A 25,180-nucleotide genomic window follows, 5' to 3' on the forward strand; every position below is an offset into this window, starting at 1 on the left:
TTTAATGTGGAACCGAATTTCTGCATCGAACAATTAATTCAAACTTTAATTCATAACTGATAAAAAAAACATAATTCTGTGTTTCAGTACAATACGAGATCTGTGGTTCTGAATGGAAACTCCTCTTAAATTAATTTCAGGACGGAGAAGTTCAGAAATGCACGTCGTCGTCCTTCCATCTCATCTCTTGTTTATCGTCTAAAATCAGAAACATTTTGATGTTTAAGTCCTGAAGCTTTTAGGTTTTTCTTTTTCTGTTTATGGGAAAAGCTTTTCCATAAGTCACAGTTTTTGCCAAAACTCCTGTTTGGAAGAGGATTAGAGCCAATGATTAAAATATGACAATTTTAATCTCACAAGATTAAAGTCAGAATTTTGAAAAAAGTCAGAATTTATTTGGATTTTTTTTCCAGAACCAAATAACTTTGTAAAAGTAAAAAAGCCAAACAAACCAAAGAACGGAGTAGAAAATGCAGAAGTTAAAACCGAGCTGCAGTCGATATGTGTGGAATAAAGTGAATTTAAAGCCGGGATTAAAGGTTCAGAGTTTCCTCTTCCTTTTTTTCAGGACTTTCTGACTGTCTGGGTCTTGGTTGTCGTTCCGAGGCCGACCCCGAGGCCGCCCCCGGGGCCAACCCCGGGGCCTCTTCTTCAGGTCGGTCCGGTTCGGGTTCTCCTCTTTCTGGGCTTCCGGCTCTTTGACGACAGAGAGCTGCTGGGGCCGCCTGGCTCTGCTCAGGGTTCTGCTTCGGTTCTTCTGAACCTTCTTCCTGCTGTGGGTTTGGAGGTGAAGCTTGAGTGCATGAGGGACCTCAAACTGCTTCCCGCACAGACCGCAGACAGGCGTGGGGTCCTTGAGGTGGCCTCTGACGTGCCTGAACAGAAACCTGCGGGCACTGAAGGTGCGACTGCACCCCTGGCAACTGAACCCGGCGCCATGGCGACTCTGCTGTTCCCGAGGATCTGATCCGGGGTCGGGCGAGCCTTTGCTGTAGTCGTCGCTGTCTTCGGTGTCCGATGACAACACAACCGGGACGTCCGGGTCCAGGTCAGCCACGGGGAGGACGCCGTCGCGTAGCCTGGCGGACGGCCGGGAGCTGTAGGTGAACTCGATGATCTCCGCCGCGTCCAGAGCGGGGAGATTCTCCTCAGGTTTGACCTCAACATGGCGGGAAGGCTCAAGAAGCAGGTTCTGGTCCAGATGGGTCAGGAGCAGGTCGTCTCTGGGATCCAGCAGCTGCTGTGAGAAAACACCTGGAAAAAATAAAAGTAAATATGAGATTCACTGAGTTCAGACAGAGCACTTCCATATAAACAAACTAAAGATTACTTCAGTAATCGATTAACGATTATTCTGATGATCAATCGGATAAAAGGTTGACGCATTCTGCAAATTTTTCACTTAAGCCTACTTTGTAAAATATAAAAAAAACCCATTTTAATCATTGTTTTAAATAAAAGAAACAATTTGTTGCTTAAAATGCAATAACATTTTATCCCGTTACTGAACTATTGATCATTTGTAGCAAAGAATCTGCAGATAAACAATTATTCTAACAACCTGTGAAAAGCTCAAAGCTTCATGTTCGACTTAATACAATGTCGGGATTATCTGTTGATTAATCTTTGGATTAAGAAATCAATAATTGGATTTTAAAAGGTGTTTTTTTTCACAGTTTGTTGGGTTTTTATTTTTAGCAAATGGGCTTTTTTAAGAGTCTGTATATGACAGTTAATTAATTGATTACTAGTTGGGAATTATTTCAATAACTGATTAATCACGATCAACCGTTTCAACCTTACAAAAATTGTATGGATTTATCGGATGTGTGTGTTAGTCTGTGTGTGTGAGCGATCAGCTGAATGGGCTTAATGGGCTGGTCCATTAGGCCTATTAAGTTTTAGCATTTGACAGAAGTTAAAAGGAATTTGGATTTTCAGATTTCTGATGCACTTCACAATATTTCTGTTTTAACTTTCCCGGTGCAGACGCTCTATAGAGAGAGGTGGATAGAGAGGCCAAGAACTGTTCTCAAGTAAAAACACCAAAATTAGTAGTAATGAAATAAAATTAGTCGCCAACATCTTTCTGTCTGTCTTTCTAAAGTGGAGCAGGAAAAGCAAATGAGTTCCTAAAAGACTTTCATTCATTTTTAAAAAGTATAAATTCAAACACCCGCCTCAATTTAGTGTCTTTCAAAGGTACCAACAGCCATTTATCTGGATAACTTGAGCCCCCCCTGCTGGTGGAAGTCTGCATCGCAGAAGGTTTCATGTCCCAGGATCCCATGTGGACTGACAGGTGGAAGCTCACCTGCGGCCGGTGCCTCCATCACGGACTTGTCCAGGGCGCAGAGCAGCGCGTGTTGGCGGGAGATCACCTGCTGGCGGAGAACGGCTTCCTCTTCGTACTTCACGATGGTTTCCTCAAAAGCCGCCAAAATCTCCTCGACCGCCGCGTTCAGGCGCTGAGTGACGAACAAACGCAACTTCTGGGACCGAGACATGTCGCCTTCCGGGGGGAGAGGTAGGAATACGAGGACTATTCTGGACTAAATCCGCTCCGAATGACCGGCTGCTGCTAACGAGCGCTACGGAAGTAAACAAAAGGACTTCCGGAATTATTCTTCTTCTTCGCTTCTGCCTGGAATTATTTTAATCACTTTACTGCCCTCTTTTGGTTTTACGTGTTAACTAAAACCTAAAAGTGGAGTTTCCCGCCACTATTTTAATATTTTTCTACATTAATCTGTTTTTGATTACATATCAATATAATACGCATTATTATTACAGCACTGTGAAACACTGAAAGAAGTCGTGACTGTTTATTTTCTATATCAAATGTTTGCTCTGACTTACCTGGTTTGGTATTTTCAATAAAAACTGAAATTAATTATAATACATTTTCCTTAATTATTAGCATGTTAATTCAAACTTTAACCACAAATATCCACCCACCCATTAAATCTTAAAAACATGATTTTATATATAGACTATAAATAAGAATACATATGTGGAAAATAAAAATTTTCAATTTGAAAATAGAAAACATTAGAAAATGTTTCAGTGTTTGATTTCAGTGGTTTAGTCGTTTTGTTTTTTTCTGCCAGTCTTTAAAGTACAGAAATGAAGTTCATATTTCTACAATGATCAGTTTTAAAGTCTAACTGTACAAACACAAGAGACTGCTTGTTTTTTCCCCAGCCTGATTGTTGTTGCTTGTTTTTGTAAAACCTTTCCAGACTGTTTGAGAACCCTGTTTTTCTGAAGTGCTCCATGGTGCATGAACAGATCACACAAACACAGACGAACTGCGCTCAGTTTAATGAAGCCAGAATGTGAAAACTGAGATGCAAATAACAAGTAAATGGAAAAACTTTAAACTGGAACGAAGGTGAAGAGTTTGAGGCAGGACAGATGTTCTCATTCATAAGGATTACTCAGTTTAACAATCTTCTTCATTCTTTTCATCATTTTCTCCCTCATTCTTCACTTCACCTTCTTCTTTCTGCACTTCATCTTCTTCTTTCTGCACTTCATCTTCTTCTTTCTGCACTTCTTCTTTCTTCACTTCATCTTCTTCTTTCTGCACTTCTTTCTGCACTTCATCTTCTTTCTGCACTTCATCTTCTTCATTCTTCACTTCATCTTCTATCTTCACTTCATCTTCTTCTTTCTGCACTTCTTTCTGCACTTCATCTTCTTTCTGCACTTCATCTTCTTTCTGCACTTCATCTTCTTTCTGCACTTCTTCTTCTTCATTCTTCACTTCATTTTTATCACAGGCCTCTTCCTCCTTGAGGAAAGAGTGAAACAGATGATAAAACAGATGTGACCGATAAGAATGACAACCAAACGATCCCCCGTCTCTCCTTGCCTGTGGTTCTGCCGCTCTCCTCTCCCTCTCCCTCTTCCTCGTCTCTATTTCCACCATGCTGTAGAAGTCGCTCTCAACCTTGGCGAGGATCTGGTCGGGGTCGTCGTCTCCGTCCTCCCGCCACGCCTCGTCCTCTCTGCTCTGTTCGGAGCGACTTCTCTCCTTCAGACGGATCTCCCTCTGACGGGCCTCCAGGATCTTCTCTCGCTTCGTCTCTCTCTCAAACATCTGCAGAGTAACGCAGAAACATTTTTTCAGAGGATGCTGGAGGATAAAGGTTATTCCAGTGTGAAACAAACTCTTAAATGCTTTCTTTTAAAAAAAAGCAGGAGTTGTTTTAGTTCATATTTTTGCAAGGCAGTACATTTACTAGTGAAATCTCTGATCAGGAAATGTTTTGTGCTTCTTACAGCAGCCATTAGACTCTTCTCGTTCTTCTGCAGGGTAGACAGTCCAGAGGAGATATGCAGCAGCGTGGTGTCGCCGCTGTGGGAGCCGCACGCCAGCACCTGGCCGTTGTCCTGGATACGGAGGCTGTACAGCGCTTTGTCACTCACCTGTGGACAGAGCAAACGTCACGGTGATTCTGACTCGGCGGAGGAGATGCTGCTGGGAGCTGTGGTGGGGTCGGAGCACCTTGACGCTCAGCGTGGGCTCACTCTGTTTGAACAGGAGGTCCCAGACGTCCAGCACGCCCTCCATCTTCACCGTGAAGAAGACAGAAGGCCTCACTGGACTCCAGCAGGCGTCCATCAGGTAGGACATCTGGTACCTGCAGTGCAAAAACACAGAGCAATAAAACTGACGTCTGGTATTTAGCCGAGAGGCACCGAAGCGATATTAATATCTATCGGTCACGATATTGGAAAAAAAATCTGGATCAGTGACAATGTGGCCCATCAGTTCTGTCTGAGTGACGTCATGTTTATTTATTTTACATTTGGAATTCCTAATTGTACTTTCTGATCCATTTGACAGAAGATTTGCTGCAGTTTATTCTTTCAGTCAACCTGTTTTTTTTTTTTTCAGTTTCTTTATTATTTATTTTACATTTGCTGTTTTTCTCCTAACTGCACCGACGGAGCAAATTAAAGAATCGTTGTTACAGGTTTGACCAAGCAGAGTTATGACATAAACTCACCTGTTTAGAGTTGCTTATGGCTAAATTAGGGTTAGAGTGCCGGTTTTGATGTCTTCCATCTTTTTTATGTCTTTAATGTTTTTAATTTCTTCTTCTTTCTTTTCGACGTTTTAATGATGTAATGTTTTTTGTTTTTTTGTTTTTATTTTTATTTTGTTTTTTAAATTTTTTTAAATCTCTCTCTTTCTCACTGATTATTTCTGTTTTTATTTTAATTATGTAAAGCTGCTGAAATGTGCTATACAAATAAAATTTGATTGATTGATTGATACATTTTTAATTTAGAAAAAGAAATGTTTTAAATCAATCCAGCTCTGTTTCTCTGTATCAGACTGGTATCGTCCGACACTACACGGCAAAAACACAAAATTTTACCAGATATTTTTGGCCTAGTTTCTAGTGCAAATATCTTAGCAAACTGGAAATTAGACAAAACTAACTTACAAGGAACGTTTAATAAATAATTAAAAATAATTCCTTAATATTGATGAAATAGTTATAGTTTCACTGGTAGATTATTTCCATTATAACATGGGAAAAATGTTTTGTTGTAAGTGAAATAATCTGCCAGTGGAACTAGAATTATTTTATCAATATTAAGGAATTACTGACTTAAAACACGCTTTCTTGCTGAAAAGTTACTTGAAAGTTAGTTTTGCCTTATTTCAGCTGTACTAAAATATTTACACAAGAAACTAGACCAAAAGGACTTGAAGATTTTGTGTGTTTGCAGTGTAAACCTCAGATATCGTATCAACAATAACATGCTTCACCGGTATTTAGAGTAAAAAGGACCAGAAAGTTCAGGAAGAAGAGGAAGAGAAAAGACAATGAAGGAGAAACAAAATGGAAAGCAGATGGACAGCCCGACACAGTGAGCTCTGCAGAGCCTCTTCCAGACGAGCAAGGCAGGTTCCTACTTGGTCCACATGATGGAGGACTCCTTGATGTCCTCTGACCAGATGCGGGCCGTCCAGTCCCCAACAGTCAGGAAGTTCTTGGGGAAGAAGGGGTTCCTCTGAATGGAGTAGATGGGTCCGTGGTGGCCCTCGTAGGTGCAGACGATCTTCTCGGCCGGAGTCTTCGCCTTCCTGTTGCAGGACACCACCATGCCTTGCTCTGTGCCCACCATGAACTTTGTTGGCTGAGGGAAACATGATCAGGGTGTCGACATTTAGCTTCCAGCAGACTTATGTTTAAAAAAAGCATTAAAAATAAGTAAGTCTTGTTTTTTGTAACTTAAGCTCTTAACATCGATTGACTGCTTGTGCAGAGGTGGATATATTATTATTATTATTATTATTATTATTACTAGATAAAAGGGGGGAAAATGAAGGCGAGGTAGTCAAATCCAGGTTATTTGAAAAGCACATTTCAGAAACAAGGCAGTTTAATGTGCTTTATATGATAAAAACATAATAAAAAATGTAAGTTGTTGACAAATAATAATGTCCTAAAATTATAAGATACACAATTATTGATGAAAGTAAGTCCAGGCCTGAAACCGAAGACGTTTCTTCCTGGTTTGATCATATTAACAGCATTTCTACACAGATTTGGAGGAATCTGGGAGAGGCGGCCATGTTTAATTAGCTTAGCTTATAAACAATCGGTGATAATTGGTGATTATTTGCTGAGCGGCATTATTGGCTAAACTGACCTCGGACACAATGGTTAAACTGATAGCATCAGATTGTAGCCATGGTAACAACAACTAAACTATGAGGACTTTTAGTAGGAAAGTGGCAGTTCCTGTCAATGTTAAATTTAAACAATTTCAAATGTTTTAATTCATCAATCCTGAAATCATTAAATCTAATTTAGTACTATTCTCACTCTGAATGAATAAATGTTAAAACTGCAGTTTCAGTTTGTGAACAGAAGAAAAACAAGGTAACAGCAGCAAACGGTCACCATGGTGGGCTCAAACTCCAGGGAGATGGCACCTAGAGCCTGGTCCAGGTTCCCCTCCCGGCTCGGGTCCAGAACCAGGCGCTCTGTTGGCTCGCTCAGCTTACGGACGTCCCACCACAGAATCTGACAAGACAAGATAAACCGTCAGCTCAAAGGCTCATTACTTTAACCAGGACATCTCCATTGATCCATCAAATGTCCCTCCCATCATTCACTGACCGGTCCGGTCCGGCCCGGTCCAGCCGTCACTGATCTAAAGCGATAGCTAGCGATCATTTTAGTAAATTATTATTTCTTGTCTGAAATGCAACAACGCAGCATTTCTTTAGCGAATGTTTGAAAATAAGTAGCGGAGGATGAATCTGGAGTTAAAAAATATTTATGACATCAACATGTGAAAAGCTCAGCCTGACTTATCAGTACAGAGTAGAACTTACGTTTAGATTAACTAATTAATAATTCAATGGTAAAAGGAGCTTTATGGGTTTTTTATCTACAGAATTTAAATCAGGTGAAGTTAAATCTACGCCACTTGATGAGTTTTTGATTAAACTTATTAAAAGCTGTTTTTGTCTTAAATGCAAAACTTATATATTTTTTATACGGTTTTGGCTTAATGTCTTAATATCTGGGTTGTTCTTTCAGTAAATGACCTGTTCTTCAGTGCACATCGCAGTTAACGATTAGTAAATTAATTAACGATCATTTCAATACTTGATCAATCGGCTCAGTCCCATATTAATCCACCTGTAAGACATGATTTAATCTGTGTGGGATTGGTCCACCTGTCCGTCGGTGGAGGCGGAGAATGCGTCTGTTCCCGTCTTGGACTGCAGCCAGATGATCTTGTAAACCGGGTCTCTGTGGGAGTGCTCCAAAGACGAATACTCCACAGGATGGCTGCCCTTCCGGGTGTCCCACAAGACTAAAACAAACGCAGCCACAGATAAATCCCCACCCTGGGAATGACTTGAGTCCTGAATGCGAACGCACCAATCTGGCCGCAGTAGCTGCCCCCCAGCAGAGTGTGGGGGTCCTTCGGGTTGTACTCCAGACAAACCAGTGGAGATTCTGGTTTCAGAGCCATTTCAGGGTAGTTTGGTTTCTCTGGAAGACAAAATGTCCAACAAATCTGGTTCAGGTGGAAATACGTTTCTATCTTAGAACTATAAATATCAAAGCTGTTGTTTTTTTTGGACAGACTCAGAGGAGCTTGAAGCTGTGAAGTGAAAGCAAAATAACACAAAGTTTGTTGTTTTTTTTAAATAAAATTGTTTGGTGTATGGTGTGGATTTTATATTATTCCTGACACATTTTTTTGCAAAAATTTCAAAGGTTTTCACTCATATTTATACAGACTTCCCCTTTTTGATCTGGTTCTTATTCTATTTTACATTATTTTTTCCATAGTATATCCAGCTGGTTTCTGTTTGTGAGCTAGTATGCATCTCTGATGTTGTGTTTAATGACACTAAAGATAATCTGAATTTTCAGTTCCTCTCAGTCATGTCTCCACCAGATTTACACGCCTGGATTCTTAATTTCTGCACGTTTGTTTTAATATCCCGCCCTCAGTCAGACTAGATGGAAACATCTGGAAACATCTGCAGCTTAAACCAGAAGTTTACATACACTAGATTAGTTTTTTCCCCACTGTCTTAAGTTAAATCAGATCAAACTTCTTTTTAGTGCTGCAACTAAAAGTTATTTTACGAACCAATTATTCCATCTTTTCCCTGCCCCAGCTGAAGAAGAGCATCCCCACAGCATGATGCTGCCACTACCACTGGATGTGTTTGGTTGCATTGTGTGAAGAAAACCTGCATGAATACGTCACCAGGCCTCTGTGACTGAAGTCTGACCCACCGAGGTCCCAGATGTAGGAGTCGAAGCTCATGTCTGGGGGGCTTTTTTGGAAGTCCAGGCTGCAGTACGCCGCCGCCAACTTCCTGCCACCGTCGGGATGCCACGACAGGCTGGTGATGGTTCGCTTCACCTGGTTCGGATCTCTGAGCGAGACGTGAAGCACAAAGTCTCATTGGTGAATCAGTCTGACGTAGGACTGAAGCGATTAATCAGATTAATGGTGATGAATCGATTATTGAAATAATCGACTAATAATAGATTGATAACTGCTCTATACAGACTCTAAAAAGGATCATTTTCTGGAGGAAAAAACACACTGAAGCCAAAACTGTACAAAAAATATAAAAATTTTACATTAAGATTTTAAAAAAAAAATCCCTTCTTCCTTCTATGAACTCCTCAAGTGACAATTTTGTCTTCACCAGGTTCAAATTCTGCAAATAAATATCTTATTAAACACCCTTTGATATCCAATTAATAATCAGTTAATCCAAAAATAATCACCAGATCATCCCCACACTGTATTGACGTTAAGTTGAGCAGAAAGGTTTAAGTTAAAACATGTTAGAAATATTTTTCAGCTGCAGAAAAATCTTAATTAATCACACCAACATTTAATTTCCCTGTAGGAACAGTAAAGTGTTTTTGAATTGAATTGAATCCTTTGGTACAAGCGTTCACCAGAGGAATGCTGCTATTGCATTTTATGCAAGAAAATTTTTATTTTCTTATTAAAATTTTTATTGAATATCGTATTTATTTGCATCATCTAATGTATTTTTAATACTGTTAAAGAAGGCTGAAGTGATTACATGAAAAATCTGCATAATTTATCCGTTAAATCGTCAGTGTAATCGATAAATTGATCAATAACTAAAATAATTGCTGGTTTGAGCCATTGGTCAGATTTACCTGAAGACGCTCTTGGTCTTCGCTGTCGGCAGCTCCGGTACTTTCTCCATCTCGTCCTCCTTGAAGTGCTCCTGGTAGATGTCTATGGTGTTGTTCTGCTTGATGCAGTGGTCCATCACCTGGTTGTCACGGCGATAGCAGAGGGACAGCAGTTGTTTTATAAATTGATAAAACAAAATTTTCTGTCTTCACCTGAATGGAAAGACTTAAAATCAAATGAACGAAAGCAGCGGTGACTTCTAGTTGCTGATTGGACCGAAGTTGATCTTACGTAGCCCAGGTGCACGAGGCTGTTGACGTAGTTTTCCTCTTTTTCAATCTTCTTCTTGAAGCGGACGGTTTGTTCCAGGTCTTTCGGGTTGATGTCTTTTGGCCACGCGCCCTCCACGTGGTTTATGCCACAACTGCTGGACTCAAAGCGCTCAGTGTTTACCTGAAAACGACAAGCATCTTACCCAGATTAACAGGGTTTAATCCTTAGTTGCTTAAAACTTAAAAGCGCCAGGTAGTTTCACTGTTTCCTCCAAACACTTTACATACTTTCACAGCCAGGAATAATTTTATTAAGTCCACCAAAATATGCTAAAATTAGACTTTTATCCATTTACAGAAAGCAAAAACAAAATCTTTCTCAGGGATGTTGCATCATGTCCCAGTAATGTGAAAAACCTTTAATCTTGGCTCGTTTAAAGTTCATAAATGAACACGACAAAACAAGCTACAATGTTAGAGGATGGTCTATAAAACCAAGATCTAAAAGTATTAAAAGAAAAAATATTACTTCACTGTAAACCTACAATACATATTTATATATGTTTAAAATGTTTCCATCTTTAATAGGCTTTCAAGTAGGTTAAATAAGTAGTTTCTAATTACTAAACAGATGACAATATGGCACAGAAAGCATGTTTATACACCACATTCAATTATTTTATTAGATTTTTATTTATTTATCTTAAATGATTTTACCAAAACTTTGATAACTTTTCAATTGTTTGCATATTTCTGTTGATATATGGGGGGGGTTAAGATTTCACACACCGGGTTTGGTTCATCCAGAAGCTACAATTATTTAGACACCATAAATAAAAAAGCAGCTAAAGACTAAAAAAATATTTCCCTCTATTCATGTTAACTTTCTGCACATGAAAAGAGCCAAATATATCCCAGCATCACAAGCAGCAGAACCAGCAGATTGCTCCATCAAGCTACTAAAAAGCTGAACAGGTTTTCAGATTCTGCACTTTATAATCTTGCATTTATTTAGTAGGTTTCACCTAATTTGCTGATTTATTTTTCCCTTCTCCTAAATCTCATATAATAATAACAGCCCCTACATGATTAAGTAATAATGTCATATAAGTGATTTACTATGGAACGGCCAGAAATTGTTGCCACAAACAGTTATTTAAAAATGAATTTAAAAGGTAAACCAACCGGGTGCTCGGACATGTCCATGCAGGCCTGCGAGGCCTGATCTCTGGGGGTCTTTACGACAAAGTTGCTGATCAGCCTCGGATTCGGCTGGATGTCCACCATCACCGCCTCAGCCCGGTCGGAGAACAGACCCTGGCGGCCAAACTCCCGGCGGAACTTCGTGTAAACGTAGGTGATCTCCATGGCTGGCGGGATTCGCCGTGCAGCCGCCGGGGACAGGCGCCGAGAAGCGGAAGGACGGACTCAGAGCAAACCGGGCTAAAACTTTGTCCAAAGAACGGAAGACGAGCTCCAACTGAAAGAAAGAAAGACGACAATGGCGGCGCAGCGGCTTGTCGTATCCTAGCAACGCCGCCATGGCAACAACTTCTTTTTTTAACGGCTATAGTTTTCAGAAAGAAATAATGTAGTTAATTTCACCTATTTTTATTCACCACAATGGAGACCGGTTTTATCCTATTAAATTTAAAATATGGGATGCGGTAATTATAATTTTAAAAAGTTGATATTCAGCCTTTAATTCATTTTAAAAGTCCAAATTATAACTCTGAGTCTCGTTATTATTTGTTTGAATCTCTAATATGACATAGACCGTTTAAATTTCCACTTAATCTCTTAAGTAGCAGGGAAAGACTCAAAAAACACGTCAATGTTTACTATAACAAATCCAAACAAAAGTACCTAACTTTAAAGGGACTAATTTTACATCTTAAAAAAGCACAACCTTAGTTAGTTTGAGTTTCAATACAAAGAAAAATGTTCTGCTCTGATGTACTAACTGTCACAAAGATGTCACAATCAATAGTACTCATTCAAAATGTCATAAATATGTTCAAATCTCTAAAACAAAATCTATTTTTTTTCCAACACGAGTCACTGTCAAGTCAATGCAAAACCCAGATTTAGACATATTTTGCCTAAAGTTAGACAAAGAGCTACTGGTCTTTAATTCAAAATTTACATGGACCAATACCTGGAAAAAAACAAATCACGATGGAGTTAAATGACAAGAAGTTGTAAAAGAAAACGTGGAAGTCGCGAATTGGGGCTTTTATTTTGAAAACCGACCCGGAAACCGATCGTTTGTTTACTCAAATTAAGCCGAAGGATGGTTTGGTTTGGTTCTCTTGTGTAAAACAGCCCAAAAACCGCCAAAGTCTTCAGCTATAAAGATGTCCAGACTCCAGAGTCTGAAGGTCTTCGTCAGCCAGCGGCTGTCCGCGGCCGTGGAGGACATCCTGGGACATCTGGAGGAGACGATCCTGGAGTACGAAGAGGAGACGGAGCGACGCCATCGAGACTTTCTGGATGTGATTTTAACGGCTGAAATGAAGCATCGCAAAGCAGGTTTGCATCTAAACTGGGGTTGTAAATGCTCTAACAGCAATCACAGTGTTTGAAGGAATAAAATACTTTGTATTTTGTCAGAAAACAAAAATCTGACGTTTTATTATGATTAAGAAGTGCTGCATGATTTTCTGTTTTTCTTTTTTGTTTGTTTTTTCTGCAGCAGGAATGTAACCTAAATGATATAGACAGAGGTGGGTAGAGTGCATAAAATTTGTACTCAAGTAAGAGTAGCATTACTTTAACGTATTTTATTCAAGTAAAAGTAAAAAGTAGACGTCCAAGAAATCCCTCGAGTAAAAAACAGCAGTGTTAAATGTCTCCAAATTAATATTACGGATGTCACAATTTAAACTCGGCAAAAAAAAAGGTCATGTTTCTTAAAGTTTTCCACATTTCACAGCTCAGATGGAAAAAAAATAAATGTATAATTATTAGACATTTACTCCACAAATTTGAAGAGAGGCAGGAGGAAATGTTGACAGAAAGCCAAATGAAATCTGTTTTATTACTCTGCAAATTCCACATTTTCCGTTTTTATCATTCTGATTTTCATTTCAACCACATAAATCAACCCAAAAAGAAATGTAATTATGGTGCGAATAAAAAAAAAAGGTCAAATAAATAGCTAGAGATCAACAATTCATATTATTCTGTTTCATAAATATATAAAATTTATGGTTTAACATAACATTGGCTTTATAAAATGTTAAGTGTTTTCCCCTTTTATTTTAAATATCTCAAACATAATGTTTGAGATATTTAAAATATGGCTCAAACATTGACATTTAGTATGTCATGCCAACATGCTAAAATAGATGAGTTATAACCAGTTGTGCTCACAATTAAAGTACAACTAGCAAGAAAACACACTTTTAATTAACTAAAACTGGCGACATAAAATATTACTGTTGTTAAATTGTGGTACAGAAGAGTCAGCTAACTCTTCACAATAGCAAGAAAATATATTTTCATTACTTACTGGAGAAAACACTTCTGAAACACCAAAATTTAACTATGTTGAATGCTGAAACTGCTGCTGTTAGGAACCATTACCAAAAATCTCTCCCTTTCTTGTGTTTCTGTGCTTTAGGTCATTCGGATGTCCAGCAGATGTTGATGAAGCTTCACTCTGAGCAGCAGCAGCAGCTGGAGAAAAGCTCCACAGTCGACCAGGAGGAACCAAAGAGCCTCCAGTTTAAAAGGGAACAAGAGGAAGTTGAAATCACCAACATGTTTAGTGGTTCTGTCCATGTGAAGACAGAAGAACAGGAGGTGGAAACTCAGTCTTCTGAGCTTCATGACAGTCAGACTGAAGAGATCGTTATCATTCTGGAGGAAGACGACGGTGAAGAACCTGAGACTGGTGTCGGTTACACTAATCCAGACTTGATGGCACCAAGAACTGATCCTGGAGATGAGGAGTGTGATGTAATCCAGGATCATGAGAATCCTCTGAACGACATCGGGTCTAATGTTCTGAACTCGTTCCGATGCTCTGAATGTGGGAAAAGATTCGGCTCCCTGAGCTACCTGAAGCTGCACATCAGATGCCACACAGGAGACAGACCTTTCCGGTGTCCGGTTTGCAGGAAGTGCTTCTCGTGGAGAGGACGTCTCCAGAAGCACATGAGAATCCACACGGGGGAGAAACCTTTCAGGTGCTCAGTGTGCGGAAGAAGGTTCAGCGAGAGCGGCAACCTTAAGGTCCACATGAGAATTCACACAGGAGAGAAACCCTTCAGCTGCGCCATTTGTGGAAAGAGCTACACACAACGAGGGAATCTGAACATGCACATGGCTGTTCACAAAGGTGACAGCATAATTAAATGCAGTCTTCATCAGTCACAGCAGCTTCGTCATCACAGCCAGGTGGGGGCGAGCAGAAACTTTGTGAAAAGACAAAAATTAGCCCCTCAAGAGGATTTAAAAGCAGGATCTAATCTCAGAGTCGATGAAAGTGGAAGTGGTAAAGTCCATGTAAACTGTACAGGATGTTCTACCTGTAAGAAACATCTCAATTGCTCTGTGTGCGGGAAAATATTTGGCTTTAAGGGACAACTGAAGGCTCACATGAGATGCCACACGGGGGAAAAGCCCTATAAGTGCCCCATCTGCTGGAAGTGTTTCTCATGGAACGGCTGCTTGCAGAAACATGTGAAGATCCACACGGGTGAGAAACCCTATGAGTGCACCGTGTGTGGGAAAGGTTTTATTGAAAGTGGGAACCTAAAAGTTCACATGCGGATTCATACAGGAGAAAAGCCCTTCAGCTGTCCGGTGTGTGGGAGAAGATACAGACAGAAAGGAGGTCTGACTAAACATCTGGAAGTCCATCAAGACCAGAAATGAGTTCTAGATGACAAACTTTACTTGAAATTGGATGCATCTTATTTGCAGCTGTTAAACCTCATATTTTATTGAATATTGGTGAAAATGTTCTCTAATTCCTAACCCTGTGGAATATTATCCTATTTAACCCAATTAACCTTCTTTTCTACTATAATACTCCACTCAAACATGTATTGTCTTTAGGTCTTTAAGTGCACATAAGTCTAGGAAATGCTAAAAACCTTGAACTGTGATGGGTATAAAAAAAATAATTGGTGCATTTTAAATAAAATAAATATAGATGCAAATCATGAAGCAGTGCAATCTGCTTCATTTTTTCTGAACTCCATGCAAGAAGAAGAACTGAACTCAAGCAAACCCAAGGCATGCATCAGATCAAAAGCAGCAGCATTTATGCTTCTCTTTGGCAGATACAGACATAATCAAAGCTGCAGGCCCCTGACTTGAAGAACATCTGACTGGAAGAATTGTGTGGTAGTTTTCTGTATTATTAATGGATGTGGATGTTTTCAAGGTACTGATGCATAATGGAGTGGATCCAACACATCACGTCCTGAGCTAAAGAGATTCAAGAAAAGATTAGAAACGGTCATTGACGTCTATAGTCTGGGATCCTATTTCCATTCTTCCCAGGAGTGGTCAGCCTAACAAAATTACTCCCAAAAGCACATCGATGGCAAATCCAGGAGGTCACAGATCGATTTAAAGACAAAAAGTTACAATGACCGATGTTCAAACTGTATCAGATCATGTGGGGTCCATACAAATATGTTCTGAACTAATTTGTGACACCAGAATAAATAAACACTTGCCTGGTCAGATCCTGTTAGTTTCACTTGAAATGTAAAAGTTTTTTTACGTGTTGATCAACAGATGTTAATTTATATGGGTTTCACAATTATAACCTTTAATTACAGTTCTGCTTCAAATAAAGAACTTCATGTTTAAAGGTCTGTATTACCTTCACGAGCAGTGATAAAAAAAAGAATTAAACCTGTAAAACTGTGATATAAAATTTTAAAATCTATGTGCAAATAGCCTTCATGTTGGAACATCTAAAAAACAAAGTTAGGAAAATAGTTTGACTAAAGAAGACAGGTAAAAATGTTACTTAGCACTAGGGTCACAACAGATTGGAGGAGTAATTTTGTGCCAAATAAAATCATACATTTTTATTTTAATTTTGGATGTGTACAAGAAAAAAATTATATATTCTGTGATACCAAAAAGTTGTGAATTTGCAAGAATTGTTTCCTCCATTATTAAAGGCATAAATTTACAATATTAAAACAAGACTATTCTTTGGCATTATAGTCAAAACTTAATTTAAAAAAGAAAAAAAAAACTAAGTTTATTATCTGATGTTCCTTTTTTTCCAGTAAATTCTTGACTTTTTGATATCAAAGAATATTCAAGTTTTTTTCTTGAAACTGTTAATCTGACATTTTTTGGTGGAAATTTACTCCTCTATGGCCAATTACCCACAATGTCCTTAATACCACAACATAAAATGTAAATCTGCAAATAAATTAAACAAAAACAACAAAAAGCAACCTTAGCATCGTCCGTGTCGTTTTATTTAATACCAGACCCACTACAACCATTTATCTGGAAAGGAATATTATTGATTTAAGTTAAAATAAAAATTCTAGTCCTGAAACAGAAAATCTGTCTCAACCTGTTGCATTAATCAGCACATTTCAAAACCACATAACTTGACAAACACATCAAGAAACCTGATTATTTCAGGCAGTCATTCAGAATCCCTGCTTCTGCAACAGCTTTATGAAGAAATTCTCAGAATAGATTCGCTTTGGTGATTTTTATCCCAAACTTTCAGGATTTCAGGTAAAACAAACACAAATAAATAAAAACAATAGTAAAAAGTTGAAACAAATAAAAATACTATTTCATTACATTTTTATTTCTGATACAAGTGGAGCTGCAGCTTCTCTGGTAATATTTCAACTTTAGCTTATCAGTATTTTTTTATGCTAAGATGCTCTTTATGACATAATTTATCTTAATATGATGAATGTGAAAACTCATCATATTGAGATAAATGTATAAAACACTTGAGGGATACAAAACATTATTGATTTCTTTTGAATCAAACTCATTTTCAGGTTTGAATATAAAAGACCAGACCTAAACTCTGGATTTTTGCAAACCCCAAAAAACTTTAGATACAGCATAGCTGAAGATTATTAAATAAATACATTTGTAAGTTCTTCAGTAAAAATGGTGTTCAGTTACAGAAGCAGATTTCCCTGTAAACCAGCCCCATAGGATACAAGAAGACACTTTAACTTGAACTTCATTTATTTTTATCAGAAGGTGGCACTGCTGAGCTCTTCCTTAGGAAATGAACCATTTCAGAGAATATTTTTCAGGAAATACCTCACTGTTTCAAGAAGCTTCAGGAAATAACTGACATACATTTTTTCAAAAACAGTAATTGAAGCAACTTCTGCAGATGAGTCACTTCAGCTGTATAACATGTATTGTTTCAGGTTGATGCTCGCGTCCTCCTTGTGTGTTCGTTCCCCTGACGACTCACCGACACACTGATGGTATTTGAGCTCCGTGAACCAAGCAAAGCTTTTCTTACATGTGTCACAGTTGTACTTCCTTTCCGCATCGTGGATGGACATGTGAGACAGCATGCTTGCCTTATTTGTGTATTTTTTCCCACAAACCGAGCAGCTGAACGGTTTCTCTCCAGTGTGAGTTCTTATGTGAACCTTGAGGTTCGAGCTGGAGGTGGATTTGTGTCCACAGATGGAACAGAAGTACCTCTCTGTGTGCTGCTTCATGTGGATCTTCAGGTAGGAGCTGTAGCGAAAGGCTTTGCCACACTGAGGGCAGCTGTATGGTTTTACATCCGTCACGTATTTCACTCCTTTCTCCAAAGGCTCTTGTTTCTGCAGGTTTGTGCTCGACTGCGGCTTCTTGTAGTCCTTCCAGAAGTCACTGTCGACACTGTCGTCGCTCTCGGGTTGCAGAGACTCTGACGGTTTGTTATCGGAGCAGCTGGAAGGATTTCTGCCAGAATCGCTTTCTGAATTCGAACCCGACCCAAGTTTTGTTTTCGGTCTCCAACATTCGCTGTCGTCAGTGTCAGGGTCGGAAAACTCTGAGGTTTTTTCCGTCTTATCTGGTTCCCCTTCTTCCATGCAGTCTTCATGCTGCTCTGCGGGATGAAGCTGTAAGAACTGAGGCTTCTTTTCGTCTTCTTCAGTCTTCATCGGCACTGGACTGAAAGTGAACCTGCCGATCTCCATCTCCTCTTCTTCTTCTTTTATCTGCGGAGGTCGCAAATTCTCCTCTTTCACCTTCTTCTGTATCTTTGTGATCCTGTCAGTCTGAGAGATGTTGTTGGGTCCATTGAGGTTGAAATTTGGGAGAAGTTGACTTGAGTCTGTCCACAAGTCATTTTCAGTTTTAAAAGACGCTGAAGCCTCCGTGTTGGTCTCTTTTTGCAGATCAGAATTTGTGTTCACCGGGTTTCTTGCGCCAGCGTCATCACCCTCAGCCGCCTCCTCGCTCTGTTCCTGAGGAAGCTCTGATGTCTGATGAATAGTCTTGTGTTTAGACAGCAGATAATAGGTACAAAACTCAGCACCACACACTCTGCAGCGGAACATCTTCTTCCTTTTCCTGTGCACCTCCATGTGTTTGGTGAGGTGCCTCCTCCAGGCAAAGTCCTTCCCGCATACGTGGCAGGTGAACTGGGTTTGTCTGGTGTGGAGCCTCATGTGCTGAATGAGCGAGTCTTTGTCGCTGCAGCTGGTGTTACAGACTGAACAACTGAACAGTTTTCCTCTGGAATGATGCCTGAGGTGCAGGTCGAGGTCTTCGCATGTGGAGAATCCGTCGCCACACTGAGAGCAGCAGAACAGCTTGCTGCTTGGAATCTGTTCCTCGGATTGTTTATGAGGATGCTCAAGAGAGTCGCACTCGTGATTAACAAGCTCCGACTCTGACGTGACTGTTTTCTTGCAGATAATGCAGGTCAGCAGCTTCTCTCCTGTATGATCTGAGGTGTGTATCGTCAGCAGACCTCCTGTTGTAAATTCTGCTGCACAGAAAAAGCAGCTCAGCCGTTTTGTGTCAGAATGACTTTCCGAATCACTTGCCTCTTCTTTTATTTGGCTATTTAAACTCAGCTGTACGGAGTGGCAGTTTTTTAAGTCCTCCATGTAGTCTTCACTTGCATGTTTAAAAACATTAGCTTCACTTAGTCTTTGAGGAGGATGCAGACTGTTTTTCTTATCTTTATAAAGCTTGTCCTCTTGGTCCAGTCCGGAGCTATTAATCTGCTGATCCGGTGGAGTATTTACTTCAAACTCCTGCAGGGTAGCTAAAAAACAGAAACAAGTTTATGTTTGAATTAGTGTCTATATATGAACGACCTGCTACGTTAAACCTCTCAAAGTTTAAAGTTTATAAAGTGTTTTAACCACAGCCACAGCTGAAACAATGTGCTGAACATCAGTCATAAGGAAATAAGACAAAAGAAAGCATAAAAATAAAGTGACAAAACTAAGCACAAAATAATTACTTAAAAGCTCAATTCAAAACACTAAAATTATGCAGTTAAACAGATAAAACATTAAGTAAAATCAAGTCTCTGTTGGGTTGAAAGCCAGCAAAACAATAATGGGCATGGTCTGTCAAATTTAGGCCCAAAATGAATAAATATTGTTTATTAATGGGATGAGTTAGTGATATTTGGCTTTTGTTTAAGTTACAATCTGTTACTGTTCACTCACTACATCAGCTTAACTTTTTTTTTTATGTTTAAAAATGTATTAGTAGAACACAAAATGGATTTAAGGCAATAAAAAACAGGCAAATAGCAGACAGAAAAACATCTAAAGAGACTTTGGTGACACCAGTTATTGAGCATTTCTACTGATGGTCATTCCTTAAATTTATTCCACATGAATAACTGTGTTCCAATCCTTATGCATGGAGTTTGCATGTTCTCCCTGTGAGTCTGTGGGTTCCCTCCTGGGTACTCCAGCTTCCTCCCACAGTCCAAAACCTTACTGTCTGGTCAGTCGCTCTAAATCAGAGGTGTTCAAACTTTTTATCATGTGGGCCAAAATGGTCAGTTCACAAGTACTTGTGAGCCAAAAAATAAAAGAAAGTAACAACAAAAAACATCAGCAGACCGAGTCCGCATGTATCAGAAGTAACATTTGTGTAAGAGTTATTACCAGGTCCTAACAAGCACTATTACACAACTAGTTACTGAAACTGTTGTCTGAGTTGAGTCTTTGCCAATGACAATGTTTCACTCTTTGGGTTCTGATACCATAATTTTCAATCACTTTTAGCAAATAACAAGGTAGCACAATTTGTTAAAGGGATGTTCAGATTCCCACAAGATCGATGCTATTTTATAACAACATAATTACGATACATAATAAGCATAAAATACAGCGAATTACCGATAAAACTTTTAAAATGTTAATGCATAAGTATAATTAAAACGATATCAGGTGCCAGGTTGTGTTGTAAGATGAGCTTAGCTACCTTTGTCTTAGCATCGATTTTCAGATATAAACTTCAGAACAAACTGATGAATATAAAATAAAGAGAGAAACAGAACCGAACCTGTGTGTCTCGATCCAGCAGATGATCTTTGTTGATGTAGATCCATTCTTTAAAAATAGTTAAAACTGCCAAATGTTACTCCGAACGACTTTAACCTATCAACGTAAACAAATACGGAACGGTTGAAAACTACTTCCGGGTAATAATTTTCGAAATGAAACTCAACTACGGCAATCCCTGTTTAATATTTATCAGAGCTTTATCAAATATAGTTAAAAATAACATAAAAAATTTACTTCGATTTAATGCAAATTATAGTGGCTGAGCTTATCGTCAATAATTCTGTTTCTGCGTGGCAATAGAGCAGTTGCTAATGTTTTCTTTAATGAAATAGGTCGTAGTAATGAATAAAGTCATAAAAACAATGTCTTTTTTAACAGTCTGTGTAAAATATGTGATTTCAGTTGTAACCTGATGCACAGTATAAACACTGATTATTCTTTAGAACGAACTAAAACCAACCAAAATTACGATAATATTGTTAGTCGTACGGGCATGCAGTATCCAAATCTGAGCTCTTATTTTGAAGGCGCACTAGAGAAAACAAAGAATAACGGAAGTGAGTCCGTCGTTGTCAGCAGCTTCTGCTGTATGTTCAGTTTCTCCATACATCTCCCATCTAGAGGGAGTTAATTTGGCCAGTTAATGTGTCTAAATGTAAGTTCATCGCTATTTTAACGGCATTTTCGGCATTTTTCTAGCAGCAGCTAAGCTAATGTTAGCTTAGCATACTGAGCGACAGGACGGGACGTTGTTAGAGCGACGCTTTGACGGTGATCAGGTTGTGTTCATGATGGAGTTTATGGAGAAGAAGTTCCTCTGATTGTGTGAAGAAATCTGAGCTCAAAAGGATGAAGAAGTCAGACACCGAGCAACCAGAACCAGCAGAGGAAGAACCGACTGGAAGAAAATCTGGAGAATCTCCCCGACTTTCTGGTAAAGTCTCTGCTCTTTCTCTTTGTTTTTAACCTTTTAATGTTTCCAGACTTCTGATATCTACTTTAAGGGCAGCAAATAGTGGGTCATCTTTAAAACCAGACCAATTCTATTTAATATAACAGGTGCACAGTAATCTACTTGAATGATATTATATCGGGTAAGTTTACCTTTACATTCTCTTATATATTTCCCAGTAAGTGAATGAATTTGGATCTATCCAAATACAGTTACAAAGTTCTTTTCCCACAATACCTTTAGGTTTTTGCAATCTAAACCAAAAATGTTCCTTTACTGCCAGATTATAATTATCTATAATTCTCCGTTATAAGGCATAAATACTCTACAATATTATAATTTATCGCAATAACTTCTGAGACAATTTATTGTCCAGCAAAATTTATTGTGACAAGAAATACTCAAAGTGCAGTGAAGTTTTTGCTGTTGATTGTTGTGTTATAAACAAGAAATGTGTGAGTTCTTTGGTTTCATGCATTTCTTGTACAGCTGATAGTGTCTGGATAATCTCTATAGAAAAATAACCCACGGTGTGTTTCTGTTTTCCTGCAGGCATCCACCAGGTCAAACAGGAAGTAGTTGCTGAGGAGAAGTGGAGTCTCAACCCAGACCAGGAGGAGCAGAAACCTCCACAGATTAAAGAGGAACAGGAGGAGAATGAGATTACAGAGTTAACTTTCAGCCCTGTCCAAGTGAAGAATGAAGATGATGAAGAGAAACCCCAGCTCTCAGAGTTTCTTCACTGCAAGACCGAAGAGGACCGAACTTCTGTTGGACCAGAACCCGATCAGTGTGTAGAATCAGACAATCAAGACGACACTTCAGATTGCACAGAAACCGACATCAGTGATGGAAACTGGGAGGAAAGCAGCGACTTATCGGATACAAACTTTGTTAGAAGTAATAAAGAGTCAGCGGATGGTAAGTCAGGAAATGGTGAATTGCACACCTGTGCAGAATGTGGCGAAAAGTTCAGCCTTCAGATTTACTTACTAAGACACCAGAGAATCCACACAGGAGAAAAACCTTTCAGCTGCTCCTCTTGCCGGCAGGCTTTTATATGGAAATACGCCTTAATGAAACATGTGGAAACTCACAGTGACGACAAACCTTTCAGCTGCTCCGTCTGTGGCCAGAACTTCAGGAGGAAGGGATGGTTAACTCAGCACATGAGGAGACACACTGGAAGAAAACCTTACAGCTGCTCCATCTGTGGCTGTGGTTTTCTGTGCAAGCGTGAATTAGCTGAGCACACAAGGACTCACAGTGGAGAGAAACCTTTCAGCTGCTCTGTCTGCAAGGCACCTTTTTCAAGCGAAAAAACGCTGGTGCAGCACTCAAAAATTCACAGCGGACAGAAACCACACAGCTGCCCTTATTGTCCGACGACTGTTAGAAGAAAAGACAGTTTGAAGCGACACTTAAGAACCCATAGTGGGGAGAAACCGTTCAGCTGCTCTGTCTGCAACAAAAACTTCAGCGTCAAGGAGAGCCTGAATCGGCACATGAGGCGTCACACAGGAGAAAAACCTTACACGTGTTCTGTCTGTGAGGCCCGCTTTCAGCTAAAGCAAACTTTAGTGGAGCACATAAGAATTCACACAGGGGAGAAACCGTTCAGCTGCTCTGTCTGTCAGGAAGCCTTCAGGAGAAAACAAGATTTTGTGAACCACACAAAAATTCACAGCAAGTCTACCTGCGAGGTGTGCGGCCAAAGCTTCAACAAAGCTGTTCGCTTGGCTCGGCACATGAGATTTCATGACAGTGAGAGAGCTTTCAGCTGCTCCATCTGCGCGGTGGCTTTCATCAGGAAGAACGCCTTGATCCAGCACATGAGAACCCACTCAGAGGAGAGACCGTTCAGCTGCTCCGTGTGCAAGGCCACCTTCAAAAGGAAGGACGGCTTGAAGCTGCACACGAGGGTTCACACCAGAGAGAAACCGTACAGCTGCAAGGGCTGCAACAAGAAGTTTACCCAGCTGTCCTGGTCCAAAACGCATCAGAAACGATGTTTAAGCTCACGCAGCAAGCTGAGCTGATGTTGGTGTTCAAGCTGCAGATTAATCAAGATGCTCAACATTCCTCAATTAAAAAATTTTTTCACGCCAGATTTCTTCTAAAATTATTACTTAATTTTCATATTATGAATTTATTCCCGTGTTATTTTGACTTCATTTTGTATTATTTCAACTTTGTCATATGAGTTTATTCTCATGTAATTATGACTATTCTCATATGAATACAAATTTATTTTGCAATTTTTCTTTTGTTATTTCAAATTTAATCTTGTAATTTAAAAAAAATCTTAGCATGGCCCTAATACTCCTTCATACTGCAGAAGCTTTTTGTTAGAGGCCATGATGTGAAATTTTGATGAAACTTGTGAAGTTATATTTTGTTATTGTTTGTAAAATGTATATGTATATTTTTAACACATCAGCATCAAATTACTACCAGCAGCATGACTGTGGGGTTTATAAAATGACTTTATTTCCTGTAGAAAGTCTGTTGGCTCTCGGCTGTGTCTCAGATTAAACTCATCCTGCCTGGCCTCTGAGTTTAGGCGGATGGATCACATCTTGATAAGTTTGTAGTTGTCCCTTACTCTTGATTGGGGTGTTAAAACAGTAGGATGATGTTTTTTAACTCCAACTTTCTTAAAATGTGTTGACAGTTTCCTCTCTGACCCATATGCTGTGATGTTTGGTTTTATGTTGCTGTTTGTTCATAAATGTTCTCAAACTTATGAGGCCTTCAGAGAACAGCTGGATTGATTAAATTACACACAAGTCGACTAGTTGGGTGACTTCCGTAGGATTTTTATATGGAAACCTGTTCAGAGTAAGTATATTTATCCTTCCTTCACATTTATGCACAACTTACATTCACTGATGTTTGTAGTTATGGCTGCCTTTGAAGGCAGAATCTCTTTACCCCACGGGGCATCTCTGAATGAAAAAACAGTTGATCTGATTGAAGATGATTATTTTTATTCATTTTAAAGAGTTTCATTTACTCTAAACACCAACTCTAAAGCCAACTCTAAACAACTGTTTAGAGTTGCTTATGGCTAAATTAGGGTTAGAGTGCGGGTTTTGATGTCTTCCATGTTTTTATAAAGGTTAGAGTCCTTGTTAAACAGAGATTTACCTAAAGGCTATAAAGGTTAGAGTCCTTGTTAAACAGAGATTTAACTAAAGGCTATAAAGGTTAGAGTCCTTGTTAAACAGAGATTTATCTAAAGGCAAAAGGGTTAGAGTCCCAGTTGACAGAGTTTCAACTAAAGGCAAAAGGTAAGGCTCTTAGAGCCCCCTTACTTTGAGGAGACCCCTTAAGGGTAACTTCTCGTGCGGATAGGAAGAATGTTTTTAACTTCTTTTTATTTTCTACGTTTTAATGATGTAAAGCCCCCCCTGGAAAACGTCCCAGTTAAACGACGTTTAACTCAAGTTCTAAGGGGTTTAGAGTCCCAGTTGACGCCGTTCAACTAAAAACCTAGAGGTTGGAGTCCTTGTCAAACGGTGTTTTTGACTAAAGTCCCCGAGGGTTAGAATCCCAGTTAAACGACGTTTAACTGAAGTCCTAAAGGGTTACGGGTTTTAATGTTTTTATCTTTTTTTTTAAAATCTCTCTTTCTCACTGTTTATTCAATGTCACATGCTGTTTTTATTTTAATCATATAAAGCACTTTGAAATGCCTTGCTGCTGAAATGTGCTATACAAATAAAATTAGATTTTTGATTGATTGATTTAGT

At 39.2% G+C, this 25,180-nt stretch overlaps 5 protein-coding genes across 5 annotated transcripts; 2 read left to right on the forward strand and 3 right to left on the reverse strand.

Annotated features, from left to right (window-relative positions):
• Positions 1-16: 16 nt before the first annotated feature.
• Positions 17-2,665, reverse strand: LOC103472568 (uncharacterized). Its single transcript, XM_008422284.3, has 2 exons — positions 2,315-2,665; positions 17-1,254 (listed from the first exon to the last, which is right to left on the reverse strand). Exons 1-2 carry the CDS (start codon positions 2,505-2,507, stop codon positions 542-544), a joined length of 906 nt encoding a protein of 301 aa, XP_008420506.1. The 5' UTR covers positions 2,508-2,665; the 3' UTR covers positions 17-541.
• Positions 2,666-3,305: 640 nt separating this feature from the next.
• Positions 3,306-11,464, reverse strand: dnai2b (dynein, axonemal, intermediate chain 2b). The gene is made up of 12 exons (XM_017307430.2): positions 11,148-11,464; positions 9,982-10,143; positions 9,711-9,829; positions 8,799-8,941; positions 7,926-8,039; positions 7,718-7,857; positions 6,933-7,055; positions 5,939-6,162; positions 4,514-4,649; positions 4,288-4,434; positions 3,878-4,105; positions 3,306-3,796 (listed from the first exon to the last, which is right to left on the reverse strand). The coding sequence occupies exons 1-12, from the start codon at positions 11,328-11,330 to the stop codon at positions 3,446-3,448; spliced, it is 2,070 nt and encodes a 689-aa protein (XP_017162919.2). The 5' UTR covers positions 11,331-11,464; the 3' UTR covers positions 3,306-3,445.
• A 145-nt stretch (positions 11,465-11,609) lies between these two features.
• Positions 11,610-15,667, forward strand: LOC103472566 (uncharacterized). The gene is made up of 2 exons (XM_008422280.3): positions 11,610-12,494; positions 13,588-15,667. Exons 1-2 carry the CDS (start codon positions 12,320-12,322, stop codon positions 14,844-14,846), a joined length of 1,434 nt encoding a protein of 477 aa, XP_008420502.1. The 5' UTR covers positions 11,610-12,319; the 3' UTR covers positions 14,847-15,667.
• Positions 15,668-16,401: 734 nt separating this feature from the next.
• Positions 16,402-20,622, reverse strand: LOC103472565 (uncharacterized). The gene is made up of 2 exons (XM_008422279.2): positions 20,472-20,622; positions 16,402-19,209 (listed from the first exon to the last, which is right to left on the reverse strand). Exons 1-2 carry the CDS (start codon positions 20,515-20,517, stop codon positions 17,333-17,335), a joined length of 1,923 nt encoding a protein of 640 aa, XP_008420501.1. The 5' UTR covers positions 20,518-20,622; the 3' UTR covers positions 16,402-17,332.
• Positions 20,623-21,004: 382 nt separating this feature from the next.
• Positions 21,005-25,170, forward strand: LOC103472646 (uncharacterized). The gene is made up of 2 exons (XM_017307407.2): positions 21,005-21,407; positions 21,978-25,170. Exons 1-2 carry the CDS (start codon positions 21,323-21,325, stop codon positions 23,462-23,464), a joined length of 1,572 nt encoding a protein of 523 aa, XP_017162896.1. The 5' UTR covers positions 21,005-21,322; the 3' UTR covers positions 23,465-25,170.
• The last annotated feature ends 10 nt before the right edge of the window (positions 25,171-25,180 follow it).

Source organism: Poecilia reticulata, chromosome 11, assembly GCF_904066995.2.
Source record: "Poecilia reticulata chromosome 11, P_reticulata-male-v2, whole genome shotgun sequence".
NCBI classification, from domain to species: Eukaryota; Metazoa; Chordata; class Actinopteri; order Cyprinodontiformes; family Poeciliidae; genus Poecilia; species Poecilia reticulata.